We start from the raw sequence: 22949 nt of genomic DNA on the forward strand, positions 1-22949 counted from the left end.
AGGGTGACCAGAAAATGCTGTTGCCAATCAGACAAACCTGCATCTCCAAGTGAATCATCTAAATGGAAAATCATCTCTTATCCCCAGGCAGGGACGCTGGTATCCATGTCATTCCCCATGGGTCTGCATCTAACCTGCTCTTTGAGGTTTCCATTGATATAAATTCCGCCTCTGATCCATCACTGAAAAAGCTGAACCAGAGGCAGGGCCGAACCTGCGCGTAGCCTGCTGCAGCCTGGGCCATTCGAGCAAGGTGGTACCTCCACCTCGAGTTAATCCTTAGCATCACCCCGCGTGCTAGACTGAGGGCCAGAGCAGCAGTAGCAGAAAATGCCTCCAAAACTCTTGATGATCACCATGAAACCGGGGAAATTTTGGCTCCCGAGGAGCTAAGACAGAGCTCAGCACACGCAGCTCCCGTCGCCCAGGCTGCTGTGAGGGGCTGCTGTTCACAAGGGGCAACATGGGGTTATTCTCCCAGCAGAGAGCCCGTGCTGACCCCTCGGGAGCTCCCTCCTGCTTGGCCCTGGGCTTTGGCTGCCTGTGAAACCCGCTGGTGGTGCCGACCTCCTTCGGAAGCGTGGCGAGACTCACCCATGAGCGCTGCGTGCGCGCTAGGGCTGCAGGGAGGCACCGTCTGAGTTTGTAAAACACGCATGGACCTGAACAGCCTTGGCACTTACTCCATGTTGTCCCTAAAGAAAACTGTGATTCCAAAGTGGTCTAACTGTTAGGACTTCTCAGCAGCACCGGGCATATCCTTCATTGCACAAGCCGCCACCATCAGAGGACTGGGCCAAGCTTTCAGGTTCATAATCCCATTACATTCTCTTAGACCCATGCAACCAAAATAATAGGATTAAGTACATAGCAATTTACCCTCAGATAGCCCTCAGCGTATCCTCTCCATGCAGAGCTAGAGGAGATCAGTAACGAGGTGCTGTATGTCCATGAACCAGTCTTTGCCTTTGAAACACTTTTGCGTTTGCTCAGAGGCGTTTCCCATAGCCTAAACCTCACCTCTGAGCTCAGCACACCCTTGGTATTCAAACAAACAGCTGCGGTTACGACTCCTGCCCCTCTTGAGTTTCTGTCTCTTCCTGCTTTGCAAACACCCCTTCCTCAGCACCTTCCTCCCTAGCTCCACACAAAACATCCTCAAACACATGAATGTCAGAGACCTGGAACACCAGGAGTGTTTGTTAGAGGGAAAACAAGGCTGGTTTTGCTTAGAGTGCAAGAAGAAACAAGTATTTAAAAAAAAAAAAAACTTGGAAATAACTAAAAAGTAGCTATTTGAGAACTGTTAGCAGAAATCTCATTTACTGTCTTGCCGCACTAGAATAACGCAGGCCTACAAGGAGCCGCATGCGGCACCGTGCAGCACTTTCTAAAGCCGGACGCGCTGCGGGTTGTTGTTTGCAAACACAAGCGGCACCGCGAGGGCGACGCGGGCGCTGCCGGCCCCGCTGGAAGCTCCCGCTCCGCGCGGAGCCAGGGCTGCGTGAGCTGCCGCTGGGAAGGGACCCCGGGGACTTCAGTCTTTGCCAGCCCTTGAACTTGCCCCATTCCCTCTGCAGGTTCATGACTACTACTATCCTATCGAGCCCTTAACTGAAGGCAACTGGATTGACTCGCTGGCTACGGAAAAACTCTGCTATTCTCACAAACACTGCTGTGTTTTCTGTGTTGAGCTTCCTAAATGACAAAATGTCAATGGATTTCTATCCGTTTTATTCCAGATTGTATTTAAGCCTTCCCTGCAGGCCTGCATTCTCTGGCCTATCAGAACATTCCCCTTGAAGAAATGATGAGCATTTCCTCAGAGAAAGCTGTATTTCACTGTTACAAAACATCAGAGCGAGAACCAAGCTTTCCTCACACCACGTATGTAGGCAGTGGACACTGCCAGGGCACTGAGAGCTATTTGGGTCACTGGTCGGGTTCAGCAGCTCGTGCTCCGCACATGCAGCTTGAGCAACGTGTTCCTTCCAGAGCAGGACTTCGATGCTAACAAATTCAGGTGGTAACGCACAGCGAGCCTGCCCTGAAGGGGCAGGGCCAGCGAGGGGATCCTTGGTAAAACCAAACACTTTTAGAGCAGCTTTTTATCGTGCGCAAAACCTCTCTGCAGAGATGCGGTGCCTGTGACATTGAATGTGCAGAAAAATCCCCTTCCACCTTAAAGGTATAGCCAAGAAGGAGCCAGATCTCGGGCATCTGTAATGCTGACAGCCTTGCATTCCAGGCCTTTCCCAAATAACACCCCCCTCCAAAAAACAGAGGGCTGAGAGCATCAGAAGATGACAGCATTTCGGTAAAGGAATGAGCAGGTACAGACTCTGGCACCACTTGCGCTTTCCCAGTCTTGGCTCTTGTCCAACCTGCTCTGTTAATTACCAGCAAATTACTGCAGTGCGATGATGAGTAATATTGCTGCAGAGTGCAGATAATCACGCTCGCTACTTCCCAGGGACTTTTTATGCAAGTGCTACTCAGGGGCAGGGCTGCGTACGCGGCAGGGAGCAACCGAGCGAACAAGGCTACCAGCTGGCGGAGGCTCCAACACCCGCGCTAGGGCCTTCCAGGAGCCGGTGGCTGCGTCTCGAGCAGCGCTTCAAGACGCGTGTACAGCCTGAGCCACCTCCTCCTTCCCATGCACACCTGTGCGTGCCCGTAGGGTTGGCTCGTGCACCCCCGAGAGGCCCAGCCGGGTTCTCCGAAGCAGGTGACCAGAGCAGAGCTACAGGCCCGCGGTTGCTCCCCGCCTGCCCCCAGGAACGAGGGCTGCTGTTAATGCCCGCAGCCGAGCGTGGATCCTCGCAGGTTACGCTCAGCAACACGAGCCGCCGCTGCACGCGATGGGGGAGTCACGGACTGAGGGCAACGCGCGCACAACGAAACACTGAGCGAACGCCCCGACCCCAGCGCTCGGCCCCTCTCCGTGAAAATCCCCATCAGGCTGTTACTCCCCGAGCAGTTCCCAGCTCTGTCGCCAATATGTCAAATAAATGACAGTTGAAGATCGCTGCTCGCCTGCACCAACCACACTGTTCTCACTGGGGCAAAGCAGTGTTTTGCTGCAGCCTCTCACTACATGTATTTGAAGCCATTTCTGGACAGCAAGCACCTTGTTCAGATGATCTGCTGCAGCACAGCTTCACAGCAAGCAAGTGAAGGGTGTTTTCATCACTTAATCCCCCTCTTTCAATTCAGGGTTTTCTTCCACGTCTCCCTCAGTCCCAGATGCACTTGGAGCAGTCACAGCAGTTCTGTGGGTTGCCCCCCACGCTTATCCTGGCCCCTTAAGGCTCCCGCACTTCTCCCTGCCCTTGCTCCAAGGGCCTGTCTGCAACCTCACCTTAGAGAGGGATGCGCTGCCTCCAGCCCCACACCAGGAATGGATGGCACTGGGGTCTTCCCAAGCGTTTCTACAACACACAGCACCAGAACACTTCTTCCTCCTGGTGGAGGACTTGCTCTTCTCACTGATCTTTGCTTTCCAGAGCACTACACAAGCCCTCACTTTGCTCCTGCCATTTCAGGTGCCCACCTTTGCACCCTCTACACAGGCACCGCCAGGATCAGAGCTGGTGCTCACAACGATGCATCCAGGCCTTCCTGCTTGAGCCTTGGCCTCCTGGATCCCTGGGGCCAACTCTGCATTGCAGCTCATCTTTGAACTGCAGCTTACACTTCTTGCACGCAATTCCAGCTGATATAGGGAAACACATGGCACATTGGAGCACAGGGAAGCTACATAACTGCATTTGCAACAGGCAGGGACATGGCATGACAAGACAGAGCCCTGCAGGATGGATTAGGGCAAGGCTGAAGCAGGGATGGTGAGTGTGGTACAGTCACAGCACAGCCGCAAAGAGCCGATAAGCTCTGTCCCATGGTAAGTGTGTTCATGCTATTGAGAGACTCAACACCTGACAAAACGCCTATTCCTTCAGCTTCCAGCACAGGAGCTAGGCCCAGCTTATCAACACCTCCCAGTATCAAGATTTTTAGGAACAGATTTAGAGCCAGAATCAAAGTGTAGAGGTCCTAACCTCAAAAGGTTTTGTAAGAAGAAGATGGGGGAGAGAAAAGTGTCACCCTCCCTCAAGGCTGGTACATGCTCCTTTCCAGGGAGACTAGGGGGGCAAGGAAGGGGAAAGGAAATGTGCCTAAAAAGTACCTAAAGCATAGCCCTCTTCTGCAAGAGATTTAAGCCAAATCCAGAGACTCAATTTAAGACCTTCAAGAGAAGGGCCAAGGAATCAAGCTTGAGCATAAGCTCAAACTTCAACCTAGGCAGGTACCAGACAGGCTTCAACAGTGAAAGGTTAGGGGAAAGGTGAAACCAGAGCATCTTTTCCTGGTACTGCAACCACTTGTATGGTAACTCACCAAGTACCAGCCACCGCAGCTGCTGCGGTCACAACTCCAGTTCAGCAGCCACGTAACAGCCCCTGCTGCTGTGCACCACACACTGCCGGCACCTGCTTTGGAGCTGCATGTGCACCAGAGCCTGGGGTACTAATAGTTTAACCAGAAGAGTGACGCTTAACAAACAAGTGAGGGTGCAGTTCAACTTTTTTATTTTAATAAAATCAAGAATATGCACAGCACATGCAGTGCTAGCATCTAAACTAATACAATAAGCAATTCTAAACCTACAGTGACTTGAAATTCAATTTTCACATTCAGCAAGTTTAAATCCATTCTTGCATATTGTGGTGAATCCTTATAACTGAACTGAAAAATATTGCTGGCTGATAAAACTTGCTAAAATGCACAAGTCACTGATTATGCCAATACAACAAAGATAACCACATGTTTGAGGATTGCAATGTGCCAGACATTCACTGAAGAAAAAAAAGAACCAAAAAACCACACAACTAAACAAAACTCACGCAACAAACATCTGAGAATCTGGACACTTCACATCAGTGTTTAGAAGTGTTTCATTAATATCTTAAGACAAGTGTATCAAAACCTTGGCATGTTCAATTTTAAGTTGCCAATTTTTGTTTTACTATCAGAAAGTTATGGCTACACTGCCAATGCCGGGTCTGCTTAATTTGACTTAAGAGTTTAATATGACTTAAACATTAAAAGCTCACACTACCCCGAAATATATAATTTCACGCATACGGTGACATTCAACATTCAAGTGCCAGTGTTTTTGTACTGTCTTTTGGTCAAGTTTCTTTAAACTTTCAAAGAATCACTTTTAGGCTTACAAAAATAAATATTTGTCAAAAATGTTCAATAAATATTACACAAAACTAGCAGCAAAAAGTATCTAGAAATCTGTCGTGTGCAAATAGTTTTCCTCCCAGCTATCATTCCCATGGTCCCAAAAAAGTTTTAGAATCTATTTCCTTCTCCTTAAACAAGCTGCGTTCAATCTCCAAGAGACAAAATAAGATTGGAAGTTAAGGACACGCACACAAGACATATATAAAATTCTCTGAATGTGCAATAAAAGAAGTATTTTGTAAAAAGTTATGGGCAAAATGTACAAGGGCCTAAACCTAGACTTGAAATAGCACCATAACAAATGACCTCAATACTGTCAAGTGCACCTACTTAATAAAAGTTTTAGAACAAGGCACAATACACTTGAAAAAATCTATTGCACTTTAGGAGATTTTTGCCATTTTCCTATGCCACTGTAGATTAGAGTTGTTTCCTGTCTGGCCACGAAGTTAGCACAGAAATTCCAAGTGGCAGAGGCATTTTTCTGGTGGACAATACTTATCTTTGGCCAGATTTAGCATAAACAGACTATAAATACAATGGAAACCTATGCAACTAAAACTGACTAAAACTGCACTTTAATAGCAGAATTGAAACCTTGTGCAGTTTATGTACATTTCCAACCTCTGTGATCTCAGATTTGTTTGTTACTCTTCTGGAGCCATTTTACAAAGTCTACAGTAAGCCAGTTTAACATCTCCACGCAGCTTGAACAGAGTAATGTGAATCTGCATTAAAATAAAGCCTGCTGCATAATTCTTCCTGTTCATACCCTCTTGACCAAAAAACATCAACACTAGCATGCGTTATTAGACCAAAAATTCAGTCAGGCCCTTGAGGAGGACCGATCACTGTCATGGTCAGCCATTCTACCATTTCAGTTTCATATGGCAGGCATTTTTAAAAAGTCTAAATAGATGAATTCTCCTAAAAACTATTTCAAGTTATCAGACCTTTAAACATTCCCTGTAATATTCCGCCCACATTTGGCTAGCTCACGTTAATGATCTGCCTAAATATTGAAAAAGGAATTGCTGTATTTACTTGCATTAACTTCAAAAACAGTGCTTTTAATGTATGCATGTATCCATACATCATTCTCATCATGACTGGAATGGCTTATTAAAGGCTATCAGGTTCTAAGTACCTATCCAGGATAGAGTGAGCAAATCAGAACTTTAACTTAGTACAGTTTTGCCACATTAGAAACTAATTGCATTGATATGCTTCAAGATGTTTTATTTTTCAAATCTGCAAATATCAAAAGCCCTAATGCAGGCTACCGCATAAGTTTTTCTTTGTAATATTATGGATGAATCAGTGATTCCTGTTTAAGTTGTATCACACCTGTGTGCCAAGGTTTGATTTTAGCCCAAGTTCAGTAATTTTTTATTTTGTCAAAACAATTGATATCTTGAGCATTACTGAGCCAACAGGACATCAAAATAAAAGTTGTCTAAAGTTAAAGGCACAGTACATTAACAAACAAATGATCCTCAGTCACAAAATCATAAATGCAGTTTCTGGGTGGGGATGGGTGGGAGGGGAGTTAATCCTGACTACAGCAATAGAGTCTTCAAAACCACCTTCAAAATAGGGCTACTTATTCCTTTGTTTCCATCTTGTGACCTTGAGCTCCCTTAAAAAAAATTTCAGTGGAGAATCACAGCTGGTAATGTACTGCGAGTTCTTGAAGCTACACAAGGTATAGTCTGGCTAAGTTACATGTGGTTTCCATATTAGCTTGTTTGGTAGGTATCTGCTACAAGCAGACTCAGTTGCCCCACCAGTCAACCCCCTGGGAGTTGTAGTTTCCTCCATATCCATCGCTGTTGTAGAAGCCTCCATAGCCACCACCTACAAAGGGCAAGAAAAGCAGTGATGCTCAGGTGACCAAGACTGCACCACAAAAAACCCCAGGGCAGAGACCAGGTATTTCTTAAGGGACTCCTACACCAGAGCAAGCATTTTCAGATCTGGTTTTGTACCCACCAACCACGCCCCCACCTCCACCATCATCTTACCTCCAAACCCTCTGCTGCTACTTCCTCCGCTGCGGCTGCTGGGTGGCCGACTACTGCTAAAGCTACTGCTGCTAGAACCACTACTTGTGCGATAGTCTCTGGCACCAAATCCTCCGCTGAACCTACTGCTACATAAGGGGAAGAAAAAAAAAAAAAAAAAAAAAACAAGTACTTAAGTACAGTCACCCACACTTTAGTGCAGAGCTCCAGACAGAAGCTGAACATTTAATTTTGTGTTACCAGCCTGTAAATGGATAGCTATGGTCCATTCAACTCTAGGCATCCAGGAAAGGGAACGAGCACATTATAGGTAGGGAAGAGTAAGGTCTCCTTTGACATGCTCAACTTCTCACATTAAGAATTACTTTCTCAGGTCCTAATAAGATCTGATCCCCCTGAAGCCTCTTTTTCGTAATTTCCCAAACCTGGAATAGCTGTTTTGGTGATGCATTTATGACCAGCTACCGCACCACAGAAGAAGGCAGCCGAAGTATGTGCAGACTTTAACAAAAAATACATTATAAAAACTTATTTGGTCAAATTGCCTTATCTAAATTAAGATGAAACTTTAATAGTGAAACACAGGTTTATGCACCTCACTATCTCACAGTAGCTATATTAGTAGCTCACAGTAGCATGTCAGGTTTTTCTAACAGAGCTACTCTGTAGAGGGACCACTTGTAAAAAGACAAGTTCCACTATAAACCATCAAGTTTTAGTTCCATTTTAAACTAATACTACCCACGTACCCCTATAAGCCAAAGCATCCATAATCTAGCGGCCATATCTATTCTGCTTTAATCAGAAACCATACATCAGCTTAACATCAAAATTAGTTCTTAGGGGACTACATTCTTGCACATGCAGGTAAGGATTTCTGGAGTATTTCACAAACACACAAGATTTGGTTCTCAAGCAGCAAGCTGTACCTCTTATTTTGTCATATTTAGGATTGAATGAAACAGCTAAATTAACATTCAGCTGCCACCTTTTGATACATCTAGTACTAGCTCACCATGCTCATTTCCTCAAGAAAGCTCAGCTTATTTTTGAGGCCTGGAGTGAAGACAGGTTACAGCAGAGCATCACAACAGACACCCTTTGGTCATAGTTCTGGTCCTTACCTCTTTGACCGCCCCCGGCTGCCACCCCCCTTGTGATGCTGCTCATAAGCCATGTTCTCCAGCCAAGATGGTACTTCTTGCTTAGCTTCCACAAGGAGATCAAGCAAGTCCTTGGTGATGTTGATATTCCTCTCATTGAAGAATGAGGTGGCAAGACCTAAAGGAAACAGTTATAGCACCATGTAACACACACTGCAACAGCACTGTCATAAATGCCCACACAAACCCCTGCCCTTTACATGATAGGCAGAAAGCCAACTTATATGGTATCAAAGCATCACATAGCACTAGTAAAAGTGCAGGCTATCACAAAAAGCACTGGTTATTTTCCACATTAACCGGACAATAGCAAAAGAAATTTTGCCAAGCTAGAACTTTTGTCAGAAAGACACCAAACACTACTCAGCTGAGGAGTGCTCTAGGAGCATTAGTTTTGGATATTGCTTTAACTGAATTGCCACAGAGCAAGGAGACTTTTGAGTTCTAGATATCCTGGAACTCACCTCGTCTTGCTTATGCTCACATGCTTAAGCTTAACTGCTATCCAAAAAGTAACAAAAAGGACAAACTTCCTCTGCCATGTGAGCAGGATTAGTTCAGTACAATCCTGTACTTTTTTTCAGGAAGACCTTCCAGCTAAAAACAGACTCTTCATGTTCTAGGTTCGTTTAAAATCTTCTGACTATTAAGTTCACTTTACACATTTTTCAAACTGTAACTAACAGCTTGAAATAGTCATTCAAAATCCAAAGGATGGAAAGCTTTATCTAATATAGACAGCAATGCTTTTTGGTCAGGAAAGTGTATGCACAGACCCCCAGCTTTTTAGTTTAAAAAAAAAAAAAAAAATTACCAACACACACACACACCACAACAACAACCCACTTCTGCTTAAGCAAATAAGAGTTCTCCCTGTAGGAAAGTTGAGGTTTTACTTACCAAGGTTCCCTACACGGCCTGTACGACCAATACGGTGTACATACTCTTCAATATCACTTGGCAAGTCAAAGTTTATGACGTGCTTTACATTTGAGATATCCAGTCCTCTTGCTGCTACCTAGCAGTGAAGAGATTTAGTCAAATGTTAGTAAGAAAAAATCCATAGCAGATGATGTCCATTGCCCCCAGTTTTCATGCATTTCACTTACGGCTGTGGCAACAAGAATGGGGCTCTTGCCCGAACGGAACTGGTGCAGCGCTTCCTCTCTGTCTCTCTGCGAGCGATCCCCATGGATGCTGGTACAGGCGTACCCTTCATGGTAGAGGAAGTCCTCCAAAGCATCCGCACCCTTTTTGGTTTCCACAAACACCAGAGTCAAGGAATCTTTGCCTAACAAGATTAAACCACAGGTTAGCACCCGAGACACTGCATAGCCAAGCACACCACCATAAATCCATCCTCCCCCCTAAAACTCCTTCAGTTACCAGAAGGGTTTGCATCCACTTAAAACAACGTGGAAAGCTTTCACCGTGCAATAAGAAAACAGCTTCTTAATTTAATAAAAGCAGTTGTATCTCAGTCGGGCATTAGATCTGCATTGAAATTCTCTGAAAACCTTTACCTGTGGCATTGAGCAGATCGAGCAGGAACGACCGCTTGTCTGACTCTTCCACCCACACCACTTTCTGTGTGATGTTCTCAGAGGTAGAACCCACTCGGCCCACAGCCAGGAAGATGTATTCATCAAGAAAGTCACGAGCAAGCATCTAAAAAAAAAAAAAAAAAAAAAAAAAAAAAAAAGTGAGATAATTTGTTTTTCCCTTTCTAGGGATGAAAGTCAAGTCTAAATTGCTGTAACATTAAAGCAGTCTACAAAAGATACCTGGATTTCCTTGGGGAAAGTAGCACTGAACATCATGGTATGACGGACCCCTTTTGGTGGCATAGTATCTTGTTCAACAATTCGACGAATTTGAGGTTCAAACCCCATATCAAGCATTCTGTCAGCTTCATCTAGCACTAGGTACCTAAGTAATGATTAAAACAAGTTAGCCTTCAAAGCCTTAAGACTTAACCCAACATAAATGATGAACTAAGCGTTCTCTCAACATGCTTAAAAACTGAGAGTCAGACCTTAAATATCTATTTATGTCACTTTGAAATAGTTTGAAACCATGAGCATAGACACGAACAGTTGCACTTACTTGCAGAAGTCCAGTCCAATCTTTCCCCTCTCCATCATATCAACCAGTCGTCCTGGAGTTGCCACAAGCAAGTGACATCCACGTTCCAAGTCACGTATCTGCTGACCAATGTCCGCGCCACCATACACGACGCAGGGACGAACTCTGGAACGGTACGCAAACTGCAAAACAAAGAAAGTTAGCTCTCTGAACAAGAGAATACACTCAGGCTATTTTACAGTACTGAGCACCTAAACATACCTTCCTGGCTTCCTCATAGATCTGCACAGCCAGTTCTCTAGTTGGAGCCAAGACCAATGAGATTGGATATTGCTTACGACGTCCATACCTCCCATTCTCCTAAAGAGAGAAAAAAAACAAAAAAACACACACACACTTGGATTGAGTACTCAGAGTGCAAGGAGAAGATGAAAACAGGCCCCTAAGTTTGACTTAACGGGCAGGAAAAGCAAGCTGCCTCTGAACCATGCTTTTGAGAGCTGCTACTGAAAGATTTGCTGTTTTACAGCACCCAAGATTAGAGTCCTGGTTCATATGTTAACAATAAGTGTAAGTGCACTCACTTGTTCTCTCCAGTCAGCACTGTCATCTAACCTAGCCATAGATCACCAAAAAGTCTGTTATTTCCTACCCTAAAAATCACTATAACATGCAAGTATTGCTAGGTAGCTTATTTTATAACAAGTGAAGCAATCCAACAGCTTACACAGGTAAGCACAACTCAGACTTGCACAAAAGCTCTTTAGAGAGGAAAAGAGTGACTAGCTGTTCCACAGCAAACTTAAGAGAAAAGTCGAAGGCTTTCATAAGTTGAAACAAGGTTCCCTACTGCCCACCCAAAATAACAGGGTGGTCTAGCTGAGGAAATAGTGAAATTTAGCTGTTGTGCTTAGAGAAAGGGTGAGGAACCAAAAAAAAAAAAAAAAAAAAAAAAAAAAAAAAAAAAAAAAAACAACACACAAACACCACACACCCACCAGCATACAGGACAGAACTAGTTATTGAAGTACTTGCCTTCATAGCTCTCAAGGCATCACCAGGGCCATCTGCATAGATCTGGCTCAGTATTGGTAGAAGAAATGCAGCCGTTTTCCCAGAACCTGTTAGAACACAATTAAGTATTAATAGGAGCTTTTGTCAATAGTTCTCCTGTTTGTTCACATATCTAAACCTATGCAACTGATCAATTTCCAGCAATATCTGTACTAGTGTATGGACAGTATCTATGGTATCAGAGCACTTTAAGCTCAAAGTTGCTATCAATAATGAAAGGAAACCTCAGCACACCACCTCCCAAGTTAAATGTATTTTCAGCCATGTACTTCCCCCTTCTGAGGGGGGAGCAAACATAGTAAAGCCACTCAAGCCACATCTACAGCAGTGGCAAAAATTAGGCTACTAGTTTGCAACACTAAGCGTTATTTCTGGTATACTTTATGATAAGAAAGTACATTCTCAGGAACACCTTAACAGCAGCTTGAGGAACACAAAGCATTCTTTTTATTAAAAAGCTAAGTAATAAGCTGGGTGACCAACTTACCTGTCTGAGCACAGGCCATCAAGTCTCTCTTTTCCTTAATAATTGGTATTGCATGTTTTTGGACTGGAGTAGGACGGGTGTATCGTGTGAGCTCAATGTTTCCCATAATAATTTCCCCCATGTCAACATCGCTGAACTGCAAGATATTTGACAGGTTAAAATAGCAATTATCTCCTTTCCTCCAGATCCCTCCTCTAACCAGCAAACAAGTTATTCAGTTCGAGAAATTATTTGTCCATGCTTGAGGAGCACTCTTATTCGCTTGCGTTTACGTGATATTTGTCTCTGGGCTATAAGTGATCAAGTGTTACTGAATAGGCTTATGGAACTTCTCCCATGTCTTAATTCCATGCAACTCTGCCCCCTGCAAACTAGCTTAGCTGAAACAAGCTTGTGCCCCCTTCCCTCCCCAGGGCACAAATTTTCACCTGCAGAATACATTTAGCTTTGATTGATGTCTCTGATCTTGACAGATTATAAATACTTACGCTTTCAATATGTGGAGGACAGTTGCTGCCTGTTGCTTCAACAGGGATGTCATCATATTTCTCAAAGTTAATGCCAGTATTGCTTCCTGAAAAGAGCTCTCTAAAAGCAGAAAAGAGGGTATGTTACTTGCTAGTCAAATCAACTCTAACTTTCATGCTAATTTCTATGACTATTACTTACTGTTCCAGACGTTCACTTGGGGGAAGAGGCTTTGACCAGTCATCTTCATCTGATTTGTCAGACCAGCGGCTACTTCCACCACCGCGATCAAATCTTCCAAAGCCACTCCTGTCATAGTCACCACCTCTTCCACGCTCTTCATACCTAAATAGAGCAAAAACATGAAACCACCACACACAGGCAAAAGGTCTGTTTGACATGCAAAATGATAGTCTAGTCCCAACCCTTAGATGAGGACATAGTGTAATTTTATATCAAGGTCAGAAAGCTTGTTTTCTAGCATGAATTGGTAGCTTGATGCAACTTAAAAATATAAACCTAAATTCAAACAGAATAACAAAGTTTTCATTCGGGTAAGTATACCTTAAGTTAAGAGAATCTGTGCTCTGCCAGCAGGGCTGCATTCTTTTCTATTTTGGCAGAGAACTACTAAAACTCTTATGAGGACACCTGTAGCCCCCTGTGCACTCCCCCAGAGTTCCACACTATGTACAACTGTCTCAAGACCCAAGTGTTGCAACATGTTCCTGTACTCCCCCCACCACACACAACCCAACTAGAGTATTCTATCTCAATTATGCATCACACACACAAAAACCTTTTACAGACTGAGCTCACCTGTATTACTGACTTGGAAAGAAGGTGGAAAAAAAAAATCCTTACCTCAACTGTTTAGTTTTTGGCCTGGCAAACCATGTTTGAGAAAAGGCTGGATACAGGACTAGCGTCAGCTTTACTAGTCGATAAAGGTCACTCTCACCACACTTGTGCATACGCATGATGTGTGTAAGACTGATCAAGTAAGGCAGAGAACCTGCAAGAGTCTCACCCAGTTTTTATTAACTACACTTTAACATAGGGGAAAAAAAAAAAACACTCAAAAAATTGGTTTTGATTGGTATTTCAAGTGTTCGAAGTTTCTCAAGAAAGTTTCCCATCCTGGAAAGCCTGTAGTTTTAAAGCAAGGTTCTCTCACTCCACCTTTCCCTCCCCAGAACCTCCTCCCTACTTTATCCTGTTCTTCCCATCTAGGAGGGATATTTCAGAGATTTTTTTTTTTTTTTTTTTAAACCAGAGTGCTGAAGCAGAATTAGTACACGCTGTCAAAAGAAAGTACTTGCCTTCCTCCTCTTGACCCATTTCCACGGTCAAAGAAGCTGGATTTTGCTCCACGGTCAGATCGCGCACCAAAGCTGCTGTATGCATCCTTGTCTCTGCTAGAGCTCCAGCCACCACTGTCAAAACCTAGCAAGGAAAATGTTTCCGTCTGTGTTACATGGTCCAGGCATTTTTAAGAAAAAGCGAGGAAATTTGCCCATTACACCTCGCAGGGAAGATTTATTCAACAGAAAAAGGCAGGCAGTCCTCAAAACAAGGAAAAATGTCCAAACGTAAGACTTAAGGGTTAAACTAGGCTCCTGGTAAAATCTGGCTGGCAAGGAGAATAGGTGTAAGTTTTTGGAAGACACTAACATACATCACATGTAGAACACACAAAGCTTGTATTAGGCCAACATTTAGGCTGCTTGAGAGAAGGATTCTAAAGGCAATAGGTTTAGGGCTTTACAAAATAAAGCTGACACAACATGGCTGGGGTATTCTGAACAGCATGAGTCTCTATGAGCTTCAATGCTCTTCTGATATAGGGCAAACTGAACAACACAGACACTGCAAGTCCTGATGAGTTTAGAATTCTTCCTCCATTTCCACATCAGCTCTCTACCTACATTGGGTGATGGGTCTTGACATTTGAGTGTGTTTTTTCTTTTCCTTTTTTTTTGGGCGGGGGGGGCGCAGGCAGGCAAGGGAGGTTAACTAGGCCTCTGGTAAGTATAGCTAGCCAAGGTTCTGCACTAAAAAATACTATACAGAAGTTCTGTGCAGACTGAGTGAATGGAAAGCCTTGTTTTTCTTCAGCTAATGGAGCAGTGAGGCAAGAAAAAGCAGGACACTAGACACTTTGGTGTTAGAACTGAATTTATAAATAAGTTTCAGTTCTGAGTTCAACTTTCAGAAATTTGTAAACAACACTACATTACGTTTTTCAAAAGAAAAATTACTTCCATATTTTTGTTGAAAGATGACAGCTTTGTTCAAGTGCCCCCCCATGCCCACCTCTCAAATTCAGATGCTCCTCTAGTTGCAAATCCACTGTGATCACTATCCACAGCCATTCAGTTTGTCACAGCTGTCACAGCCATTCATACAGACATCACCTCCCCAAGCAGAACCTCAGCTGAGAATTCTATGGTATTTAGGTAAAATAAAGGGAGATATTCATACCAGCAAGCATGACTGGTGGTGGTGTTTTTTCCCCTCTCTCAAGAGAAAAAAAAAAAAAAAACACACACACACAAAAAAAAAAACAAACACACACACACACACACAAAAAAAAAACAAACACACACACACACACACAAAAAAAAAACAAACACACACACACACACACACACACACAAGTCCTACAGCACTAATTCAGCTGCTGGATTACACTAACTTGCCAGGCAATACATATCAATAAAATTGTTCCAGAAAAAAGGGTTTTTCTAGACTGTATCCCTAACTGGAGCTCACAGACAACCCCTAGCTTGTTCAGTGTTCTTTGAAGAGTTCATAACCACATAACATCATGGAAGCCTGTGCTGTGAAAATTCTTGCGTAAAAAGATTGACCAGGTTCTTAAGGAAAAGCTAACTTTAAACATAACATAGACTGCTGAGGAAAGAAAAAGTACCATATCACTTCCTCATTAATACTCAAAACAGCCTGCTCAAGGTCACCAACAATTGAGATTTTAGCACAATTAATTCTTAATTGATAACCAAGCCACAGTGAAATGTTTCATTCTGCCTAGAAATATCAGCAGCCATACCAATAGGGCAACTGTCAAAGAGGATCCAGAAAACCAGGTTGCTTCTGTACAACACCAAGAATTTCAATCAAATCTAGACAGTTCCAAATAGGAAGGTATTGCGAGTCTAATCTTCTTTCCATCTAGCTTGTTAGATTTCTACAGCTGCACCAATTTAAGATGGTGTCTTGGCATGTTTCCTTAGATCTTTGGTCTTGCAGCTGCTGTACTACCTTAAATGCTTATGTAACCTTCTTGATCAGTGCCATTAACTGCATCTTCATTTTGGCATTCTCTATTTTAACGTTACATTAGGAAAGAACAAAACAGAGGTCCAGGTAATAAAACTAAGACCTTAGAGCAACCAAAAGAATGGCATCACCACAACTTAAAACAGCCTATGACACATCAAAATCAACGCCAACAAAATCAGTGCCTAAAACATCCCTTACCAAATCAGTTTTCTTTACTTTGGAAAAGCCAAACCAGGGATCTTGTGAAAACTGGAAAATTCCTCTTAAAAATTTGTTTTTTAAACAAGGAAAACAAGCTAGATTCAGTCTACCACATACTTCCCACCAAAGGATTAAGTTTGATTTCAAGAATTTAAAACACTTCCAAAGCAATCTGGTAGTTCTTCTTTATAAAAGATAATTATCAAGCTGCTTCTCAATCCTTTTTGAGGTCATCACATGCTTCCAAAGAAGCACCTGTAACTTCATTCACATTATAAAGATTATCCCCCGTCAGATGACTTGAAAAACCACCATACACAGCAGCAATTATCAGATTTGAAATGCAAGATTACATCTAGCATTTCCTTCATCTATTACTAAACAACTGTTTTGCCATTCCAGAGTGAAGCTTAACAAGCAGGTATCAGCACTCTATTGATAATCTGAAGTTCACAGTGCAAGAGAGGCTTCTGACCAGATAGTCCAGTATACTGAACTCAAAGTACAGCTTCAACAGTCCAAATGCAAAATTAGCATTACATCACCCATGCGTTTTTATGCATTTCCACATCTCTAAATTCTGGAATCTGTTGTTGCCAAGAATAGAGCTAACCAATTAGTGTTAAAGGAGGAGACAGATCTGTATATGTATGGAATTACATAAACCTGAAGCTCCCTAGGGTAGCACTGCAGGGTGGGTTTTTTTTTTTTTCTTTTAAATAAAAACACTCCTCTACCTCAACTCCTCTAATAGCTCAACAACTATTCATCAGCTCCCCATACACAACAGAGAACAGCTATTTTTAATTGCCTGAGTCCTCTTCCTTAACCCTTTCTTCCTTAGTCACAAGTCCATTACACAACTTTAATAGGACATCTGTGAATTATTACACCATAATCAGTTAGCAAGAAAGCAGACAGCTAAACCCTATAGTCTTGCTCTTCTACAGTGGGTCTAGGAAGACAATAGAAAAAAAAAATAGCCTTTACTCCTTACAATTCCTTCCCTTTAAGTAAGGGCTAAATTAGGAGCTGCAATATATACCCAATACTTAGAAAACCCATTGGGTCACTAGGAACAAGACCATTGTATTTTATTGAGGCGCAACAGTAAAAAAATATTAAACCAAAATAAAAAAAGAAAAAAAAAAGAAAATCAAACAGCAAAAAAGAGACTACTACACTTGGAGGACAGCAAACATCAACACGACTACTTAGTTTGTTTAAACCATAGGATTTCAAATAACATTACAGAATAGCGTAGTTTTGCATCACTGCACTGATGTCATTTAGTGACAGCTTTTCTTAGTGGGAGCCAAGTCATTTCCATATAGTTAATATGTTCTTCCTGTTGCAGAGCCTTGAAAAGTACAGCAATCTAGTACTCAAGCAGATATAAAGGAAATTCTGAAGTACTAAATCTACCAACAGCAGTTAACAGCACATTCAGTTACTCAAACAAGGCATATACCAAACCTAGATTAAGATTTCGTACAGTTGAGATATGCTAACTGCTTAGCATAACCGTCAGAAGATGCCATGAAAGAATCCAGAATTAGTTTTTGAATAGATATTTGATCTTCTAATTATTGAAATCCAAGTAATAAAGGTAGGATTCAGATGACCTTTGGAAGGCTAGGCTTTAAAATGGAACACCTATGCACTTTCTACTTTGAAGGTTATTGAACTCACTGAGCAAGCAGCTCAAGTATCTTAAGTAAAGCAAAATGGTTGCCAGCTCAGAGAAAGATTTTAGAGAACAGCATTTAGTATGGACACTTTTAAGGTATATCACAGGCAGAATCTAGGATAACAGGTGCTTTTTCTGCTCTAAGTCACCCTAAGGTTCTGTCTCCAAAGAACACATGATCACATGTGCATTGTGATGCTTCAACCCCAGCCTTCCACAGAAAAGTCTGGAAACAGTGACATCCCTACACCTACAAGCCACGCTGTAAACTGAAGAAAACTTTTTAGTTGATAAATCTCATATTAACTTGAAATTTGGTGCAAGTTACCATATAAGGAAAAAATATAAACAGCAAATGGCCACAAGTGAACTCGGACTCTGCTTTCCTCATTCTAAAAAACATGTTCTGATTGGGTTTGGCTTGCAGACTTCTTGGAAGAGTGCCCACATGAGTGAGGCAACTGGGAATTTCAAGAGCACTGATTGCAAAGCAGTCACTAACTTTCCTTAATTCATTCAATCCTTATAACAGGCCATTCAGCATCCTTTGGTGCTGTAGGTCAGGCTTCCATTAAGCAAAAGACTATTTTAGAAACATGTGAAGGAAAGGCAACCAAAAAACCCAGGAAGATTTTTTTTTTTTTCCTACATGGCACAAAACAGGAGCAGAGCACTATTTGTAAGCTAATCGCAAACTCAATATCCAGAAGTACTGTGTGAGGAATTTTATCAGTATGTATTTCAACCCTTTTCTCACCCCCCCACCCCACCCCATTCCTCTTCAGGACAGGAGCCTGCTGCACTCTCAGATAGTCTTGTTGCTGCACATACTCTTTTAAGTGGAACAAAATAGCAACCAGGTCCACGGTGTTGCTTTAGAAACAGATGGGATTAAGTTCAGCCATTACAATATGAAACATCAATTACTACTTTAAACTCTACCAGAGGACAAGGTGTTCTAGTTATTTTTTCCTTTCCATAAAGGTAATAGCTGTTGGACAAAGTGCATCTTTTCTTGTATCTGCACACAGCATTATCACCATATGTAGCAATGTCACACCAGCATGTGTGACTCATCTTAAAACCAGAAGCCATGTTTTATTTCACCAAAGCATTGCACAAAACATTTCTTTTACATCCTGTTTTGTTCTAGAAACATCCAAGTGGAAAAAGCCATCTTCCAGTACAAATCCTCTACAAACACATGACCAACTCTGGTCATGCACTTCACATTTTGTGTGTCAGCATTCCACATTACTTTTTGTAATTACTCTAGCATTATCCCACTGAAACTATAAAAAAAAAAAGAAAGAGACAACACCTGTATCGTGTTCTGACCTTCATGCATCTACAATTGACTGCAAGTGCACCTAAACCTCTGTTTAAAAACTGAACTTGTACTTACTGCACTGAGCAGCACATCAGCTCTAGGATTAAAAACAAGTTACTGCAAGTTTTACACCACTCTCAGTAACAGCAAAATTGGCCAGGAGCTATCCAAGTTGATGCACAAGATTGCAAGCCAGAGGAATTCAGATATGGACCCCATCTTGATTCAATCACAATTAATTGTTTGGCAAGATACAAAAGAGACAGATACAATCAGATATTGAAATCAGGCTCAAGATCTAACATGATGAAGACATCAACTTGAGCAGTCTGCCAGCAAGATTAAATCACAAGGCTTTGCACAGAACAGTCAAGCAGTCCACATCCAGTCACTTAGTAGCTGTGCCAAAGTCTTTAAACAAGTAGTCTTGTAAGATAAGATTCAAAAGGGGACAGAGAGCCACAGTTGCTACCACCATTTTTCTGATACATACCCTGTTTTGAAGCTTCCCTGTTCCGTAAGTGAGGAGGAATGTATCGGCCTTCTAAAGGAGGCAGGAGGGGGGGAAAGAGGAGGGGGAAAAAAAAAAAAAAAAAATGTGTTACAAAACTACAGAGTTAGGGTGCATTGAGAAACAAATTCTTAAAACAGTTCTTGGTTAGATGTCTTGCCTGAGTTGTAAGGCCTTTCATGCTGTTCTCAGTGCTGTACTAAAGGGACTCCTTGCTCAATACACTTCACAATACAATCCAAAAGCTCTTCAATATGTCCAGAGCAGGGAACACAAGGGTCTCTTATGTAGCTTCCCTCCCCCCACTTTTTTTTTTTTTTTTTTTTATAAATACAAAAGTCTTTAAAGTCTTCTGCTTAAGTCAAACATGCCTTGTACTGACATAGCCATATGTTTGACAAAAACCTGTTGCCCTAGAACCAGTTAAGGCTTAAACAGTTCCCAGATGCTGGAAAATTTTGTGCCATTCAAAAGACAATAGTAACCCTGTCAGCATCTGCTTCTCACAACCAGTTCAGTTCATAGCTAATTGCCTCTGAACAATATCCTTCACCTATGATTCAAATCATTTGTCTACTGAACAGTGTAAATTGTAATGTACCAGAGGCAAGAGCTGAACATAAATTCCTGGAAGTTCCCTTCTCAGTATAGTTGTGTCTCGCATGTCAGAGAAGGCTCATGCAGTGAACTACAAGGACTTTATTCAGTTCAGATGAATCTTTTGGGAAGACAAGTCATCACATTACTACTGCAATCAAACTCAGATTTTTGACTAGAGAGGACAGAAAAACTGGCAACAAATTAACAGATTTAACACAGGGAAGAAAAAAGCTAGCAACAAAAAAATTGAGACACCACCGTTCTCTCAAGTTAGTTAAACAACTAAGATAAATCATAGCTAAGGCTATAAAAATACCACTAAGGTTTCTGAAATAAGTTTATAGATGTCACTTCATCCCTGAATAAAGTGCTCCTAAACAAGCCAGACAATTAACAACCTCCTTGCACTTCCTCATCACCCTCTGTAAATCCTGGCTTGAGAATTATTCACAGCATTTTTTAAAAACGATGTACGTGTAAATTTGCATATACTTACTGCTTGTAGAGCTTCCTTCGCTCTGAGAGTCTGAGGAGTTCAAGTCTAGACCAGAAAACTAGAAGAAATAAAACAGTCAAGTAAATATTTGACACCTTATATAAGTTTACGCTAAGACTAGAAACCAACAAAGCTTTCTGATCATGAAGAGGTGGTGTTTCAATAAGTTATCACTATGAAGGAATTGGTTTCTATGGTATCCTCAGTGATAAACTATAATTTTTGGTATCAAAGACTAACAGTGCATCTTGTCCTCAAGTGTTTCCATGGCCGCCATTAAATGTGTGCTGCACAGCCGCCTCAGCTTGCTGCCATGTTACATTCATCAAACCAATACTTACAGACTTCTTGCTTGTAAGCAGGGTGAGTATCACTCTGAAATGCTTTGCAGTCCACTGAAAAGCATTCTAACTAAGGGTAAGGGCACCAATAAAAAAATTACAGAAGCTAAGTTAATGACAAGCTAAGATGGAAAAACTGATTTGGAAAAAAGTGTTTTTAATTTTAGCCAAAAGCAAGTGCACAGAAAGGTCTTCCAGCAGGATCTCAATCAGGCCAAAGCAAGAATCCTAACATGCTGTCCTTTAAAAGGCCTGGTTATATGTACTGCCCATCTAGGCCACTAGGTTTATCGAAAAGCCTCTGATCAGGCAGGCACCTCTTGTGATCTTTTCTACATCCATTACTTAACACCCGCTTTCTTTGATTTGCGCACCTACATGAGACTAAAAACAAAGCACTACCGTTTTATGAATGGTAATAAACATGTGGTGGGGAAGGGTCTGCGGTGGAGAGGAGGGGATCCCAGCGGCAGAGATGGCGCGGCCGCCATCTCAGTGTGGCGGCGCGGGCGGCGCTGCGGGCCGGGGTTCTCGGCGCAGCAGGGAGCAGCCGCAGCCGCGCAGCTAATCGGGCAGCCGGCCCGCGTCACGTGCTGCCTCGGGGCGAGGAGGAGCGGGGGGAGCGGGGCACCGGCTCCCTGACCTACTTCGCCCGGGACTCCAGGGCAGCCATCGGGGCCAGCACTGACCGCCCTGCGCCTCGCTAGGACAGGGCAGCGGCTCCTCTCCCTCCCCCATCCCCATCGCCTTCCTCCTCCTCCCTCCCCCCGCAGGATTAGATAACCATCCACCCTCTCCACATTGGGAAACGGCCCGCATCTCCTGACTCCGCCCCGCGGGACGGGGGGAAGGGAGGGAAAAGAATTGGGAGGAGGGAGGGGGAGGAGGAGGGGAAAAAAAATTAAAAAACAAAAAACAAACAAGCAGCGAAGAACGCGTTGCCGGGGCTCCACTGCGTCACGGGCCCCGCGGCTCGGCAGCCCCGGAGGGAGATGGAGGGAGGGAAAGCGGGAAGGAAAAGGGCAAGGAGGCGGGCGCCGCTGACGCAGCGGGAACAAAAGCGGCCGCGAGCGCCCCCTCCCCCAGCCCCTCGGCAGACAAGGGGGGGATGGGGGGCGCCGACACAAAGCGTGCCGCCCCCTCCCCCCCCAGCACAATGGCCGCCATTATCCTGCGCCTCTTCCTCCCTCCCCGCGCGCCATTCCCCGCCGCGGCCGCCAGGGGCAGCGCTACCATCGTCGCTCTCCGCCACACAAAAGCCGGGCCCGGGAGCGTGGCGCGGAGGCCGCAGGGGCGCGCGCAGGTCCCGGCTCGGCGCCGCCGCCCCCCACGCCCGCGCTCCGCGCTGCGGGGACGGCGCGCCCCCGCCGCGGGGGGCGGGAAGAAAAATAAAAAATAGGAAACGGAGCGGCGCGGAGCCGCCGCTCCGCGGAAACTGCGCAACAACCGAGTGCGCCACAAACGGGCCGGGGGGGGGGGGGGGGGGCGGCGGCCGGGCGCAAAGAGCGGGGGGGGAGAAGTGCGAGTGGCGGCCTCGAATTTAGGACGACGGGAGGGAAATGTAAACATCCTACACGACAAAAAAAAAATGACACTTCACTCCCCTCGCCGGTACATAGCTCCTCGCCTCCCCCCACCCCCGACTCCGGTTAACGGATTCCCCACCCCCCCTCCCGTGGGGGACATTCCGGGACCCCCTGCCCTCACCTGCTGGTCTAGACTGAGGGCATTTTCCACCGCCACATGACTCATAACGAGAGATCGTCTCGGGGTGCCCCGCTCCGCCTCGAGAAACTCAGACTCGCCGGGTTGGAGGAAGGACGGGGGGGAGGTGAGAAGAGAGCTCGGTGCTGCCGCTGCTGCCGCCTCCGCCCGCGCGCCTCGAGCCGCTTTTCTAACCGACACCCCCCCCCCGCCGCG

At 44.0% G+C, this 22949-nt stretch overlaps 1 protein-coding gene across 2 annotated transcripts; it reads right to left on the reverse strand.

Annotated features, from left to right (window-relative positions):
• Nucleotides 1-4572: 4572 nt before the first annotated feature.
• DDX3X (DEAD-box helicase 3 X-linked) lies at nt 4573-22859 on the reverse strand. Of its 2 annotated transcripts, XM_088530694.1 has the most exons (17): nt 22737-22859; nt 20689-20746; nt 19575-19625; nt 13877-14000; nt 12756-12899; nt 12575-12674; nt 12087-12222; nt 11561-11646; nt 10787-10885; nt 10547-10707; nt 10225-10369; nt 9964-10108; nt 9550-9731; nt 9341-9458; nt 8402-8558; nt 7278-7405; nt 4573-7110 (listed from the first exon to the last, which is right to left on the reverse strand). In XM_088530694.1, the coding sequence occupies exons 1-17, from the start codon at nt 22779-22781 to the stop codon at nt 7028-7030; spliced, it is 1962 nt and encodes a 653-aa protein (XP_088386820.1). In that variant the 5' UTR covers nt 22782-22859; the 3' UTR covers nt 4573-7027. The 2 variants fall into 2 exon arrangements, with proteins under 2 accessions (XP_088386820.1, XP_088386821.1); XM_088530695.1 differs by lacking the exons at nt 13877-14000; nt 19575-19625; nt 20689-20746; nt 22737-22859 and adding an exon at nt 13419-13611.
• Between the last annotated feature and the right edge of the window lie 90 nt (nt 22860-22949).

This window comes from Tinamus guttatus, unplaced genomic scaffold (assembly GCF_059628265.1).
Source record: "Tinamus guttatus ecotype Peru unplaced genomic scaffold, ASM5962826v1 Tinamus_guttatus_pri_ptg000384l, whole genome shotgun sequence".
Classification (NCBI taxonomy): Eukaryota; Metazoa; Chordata; class Aves; order Tinamiformes; family Tinamidae; genus Tinamus; species Tinamus guttatus.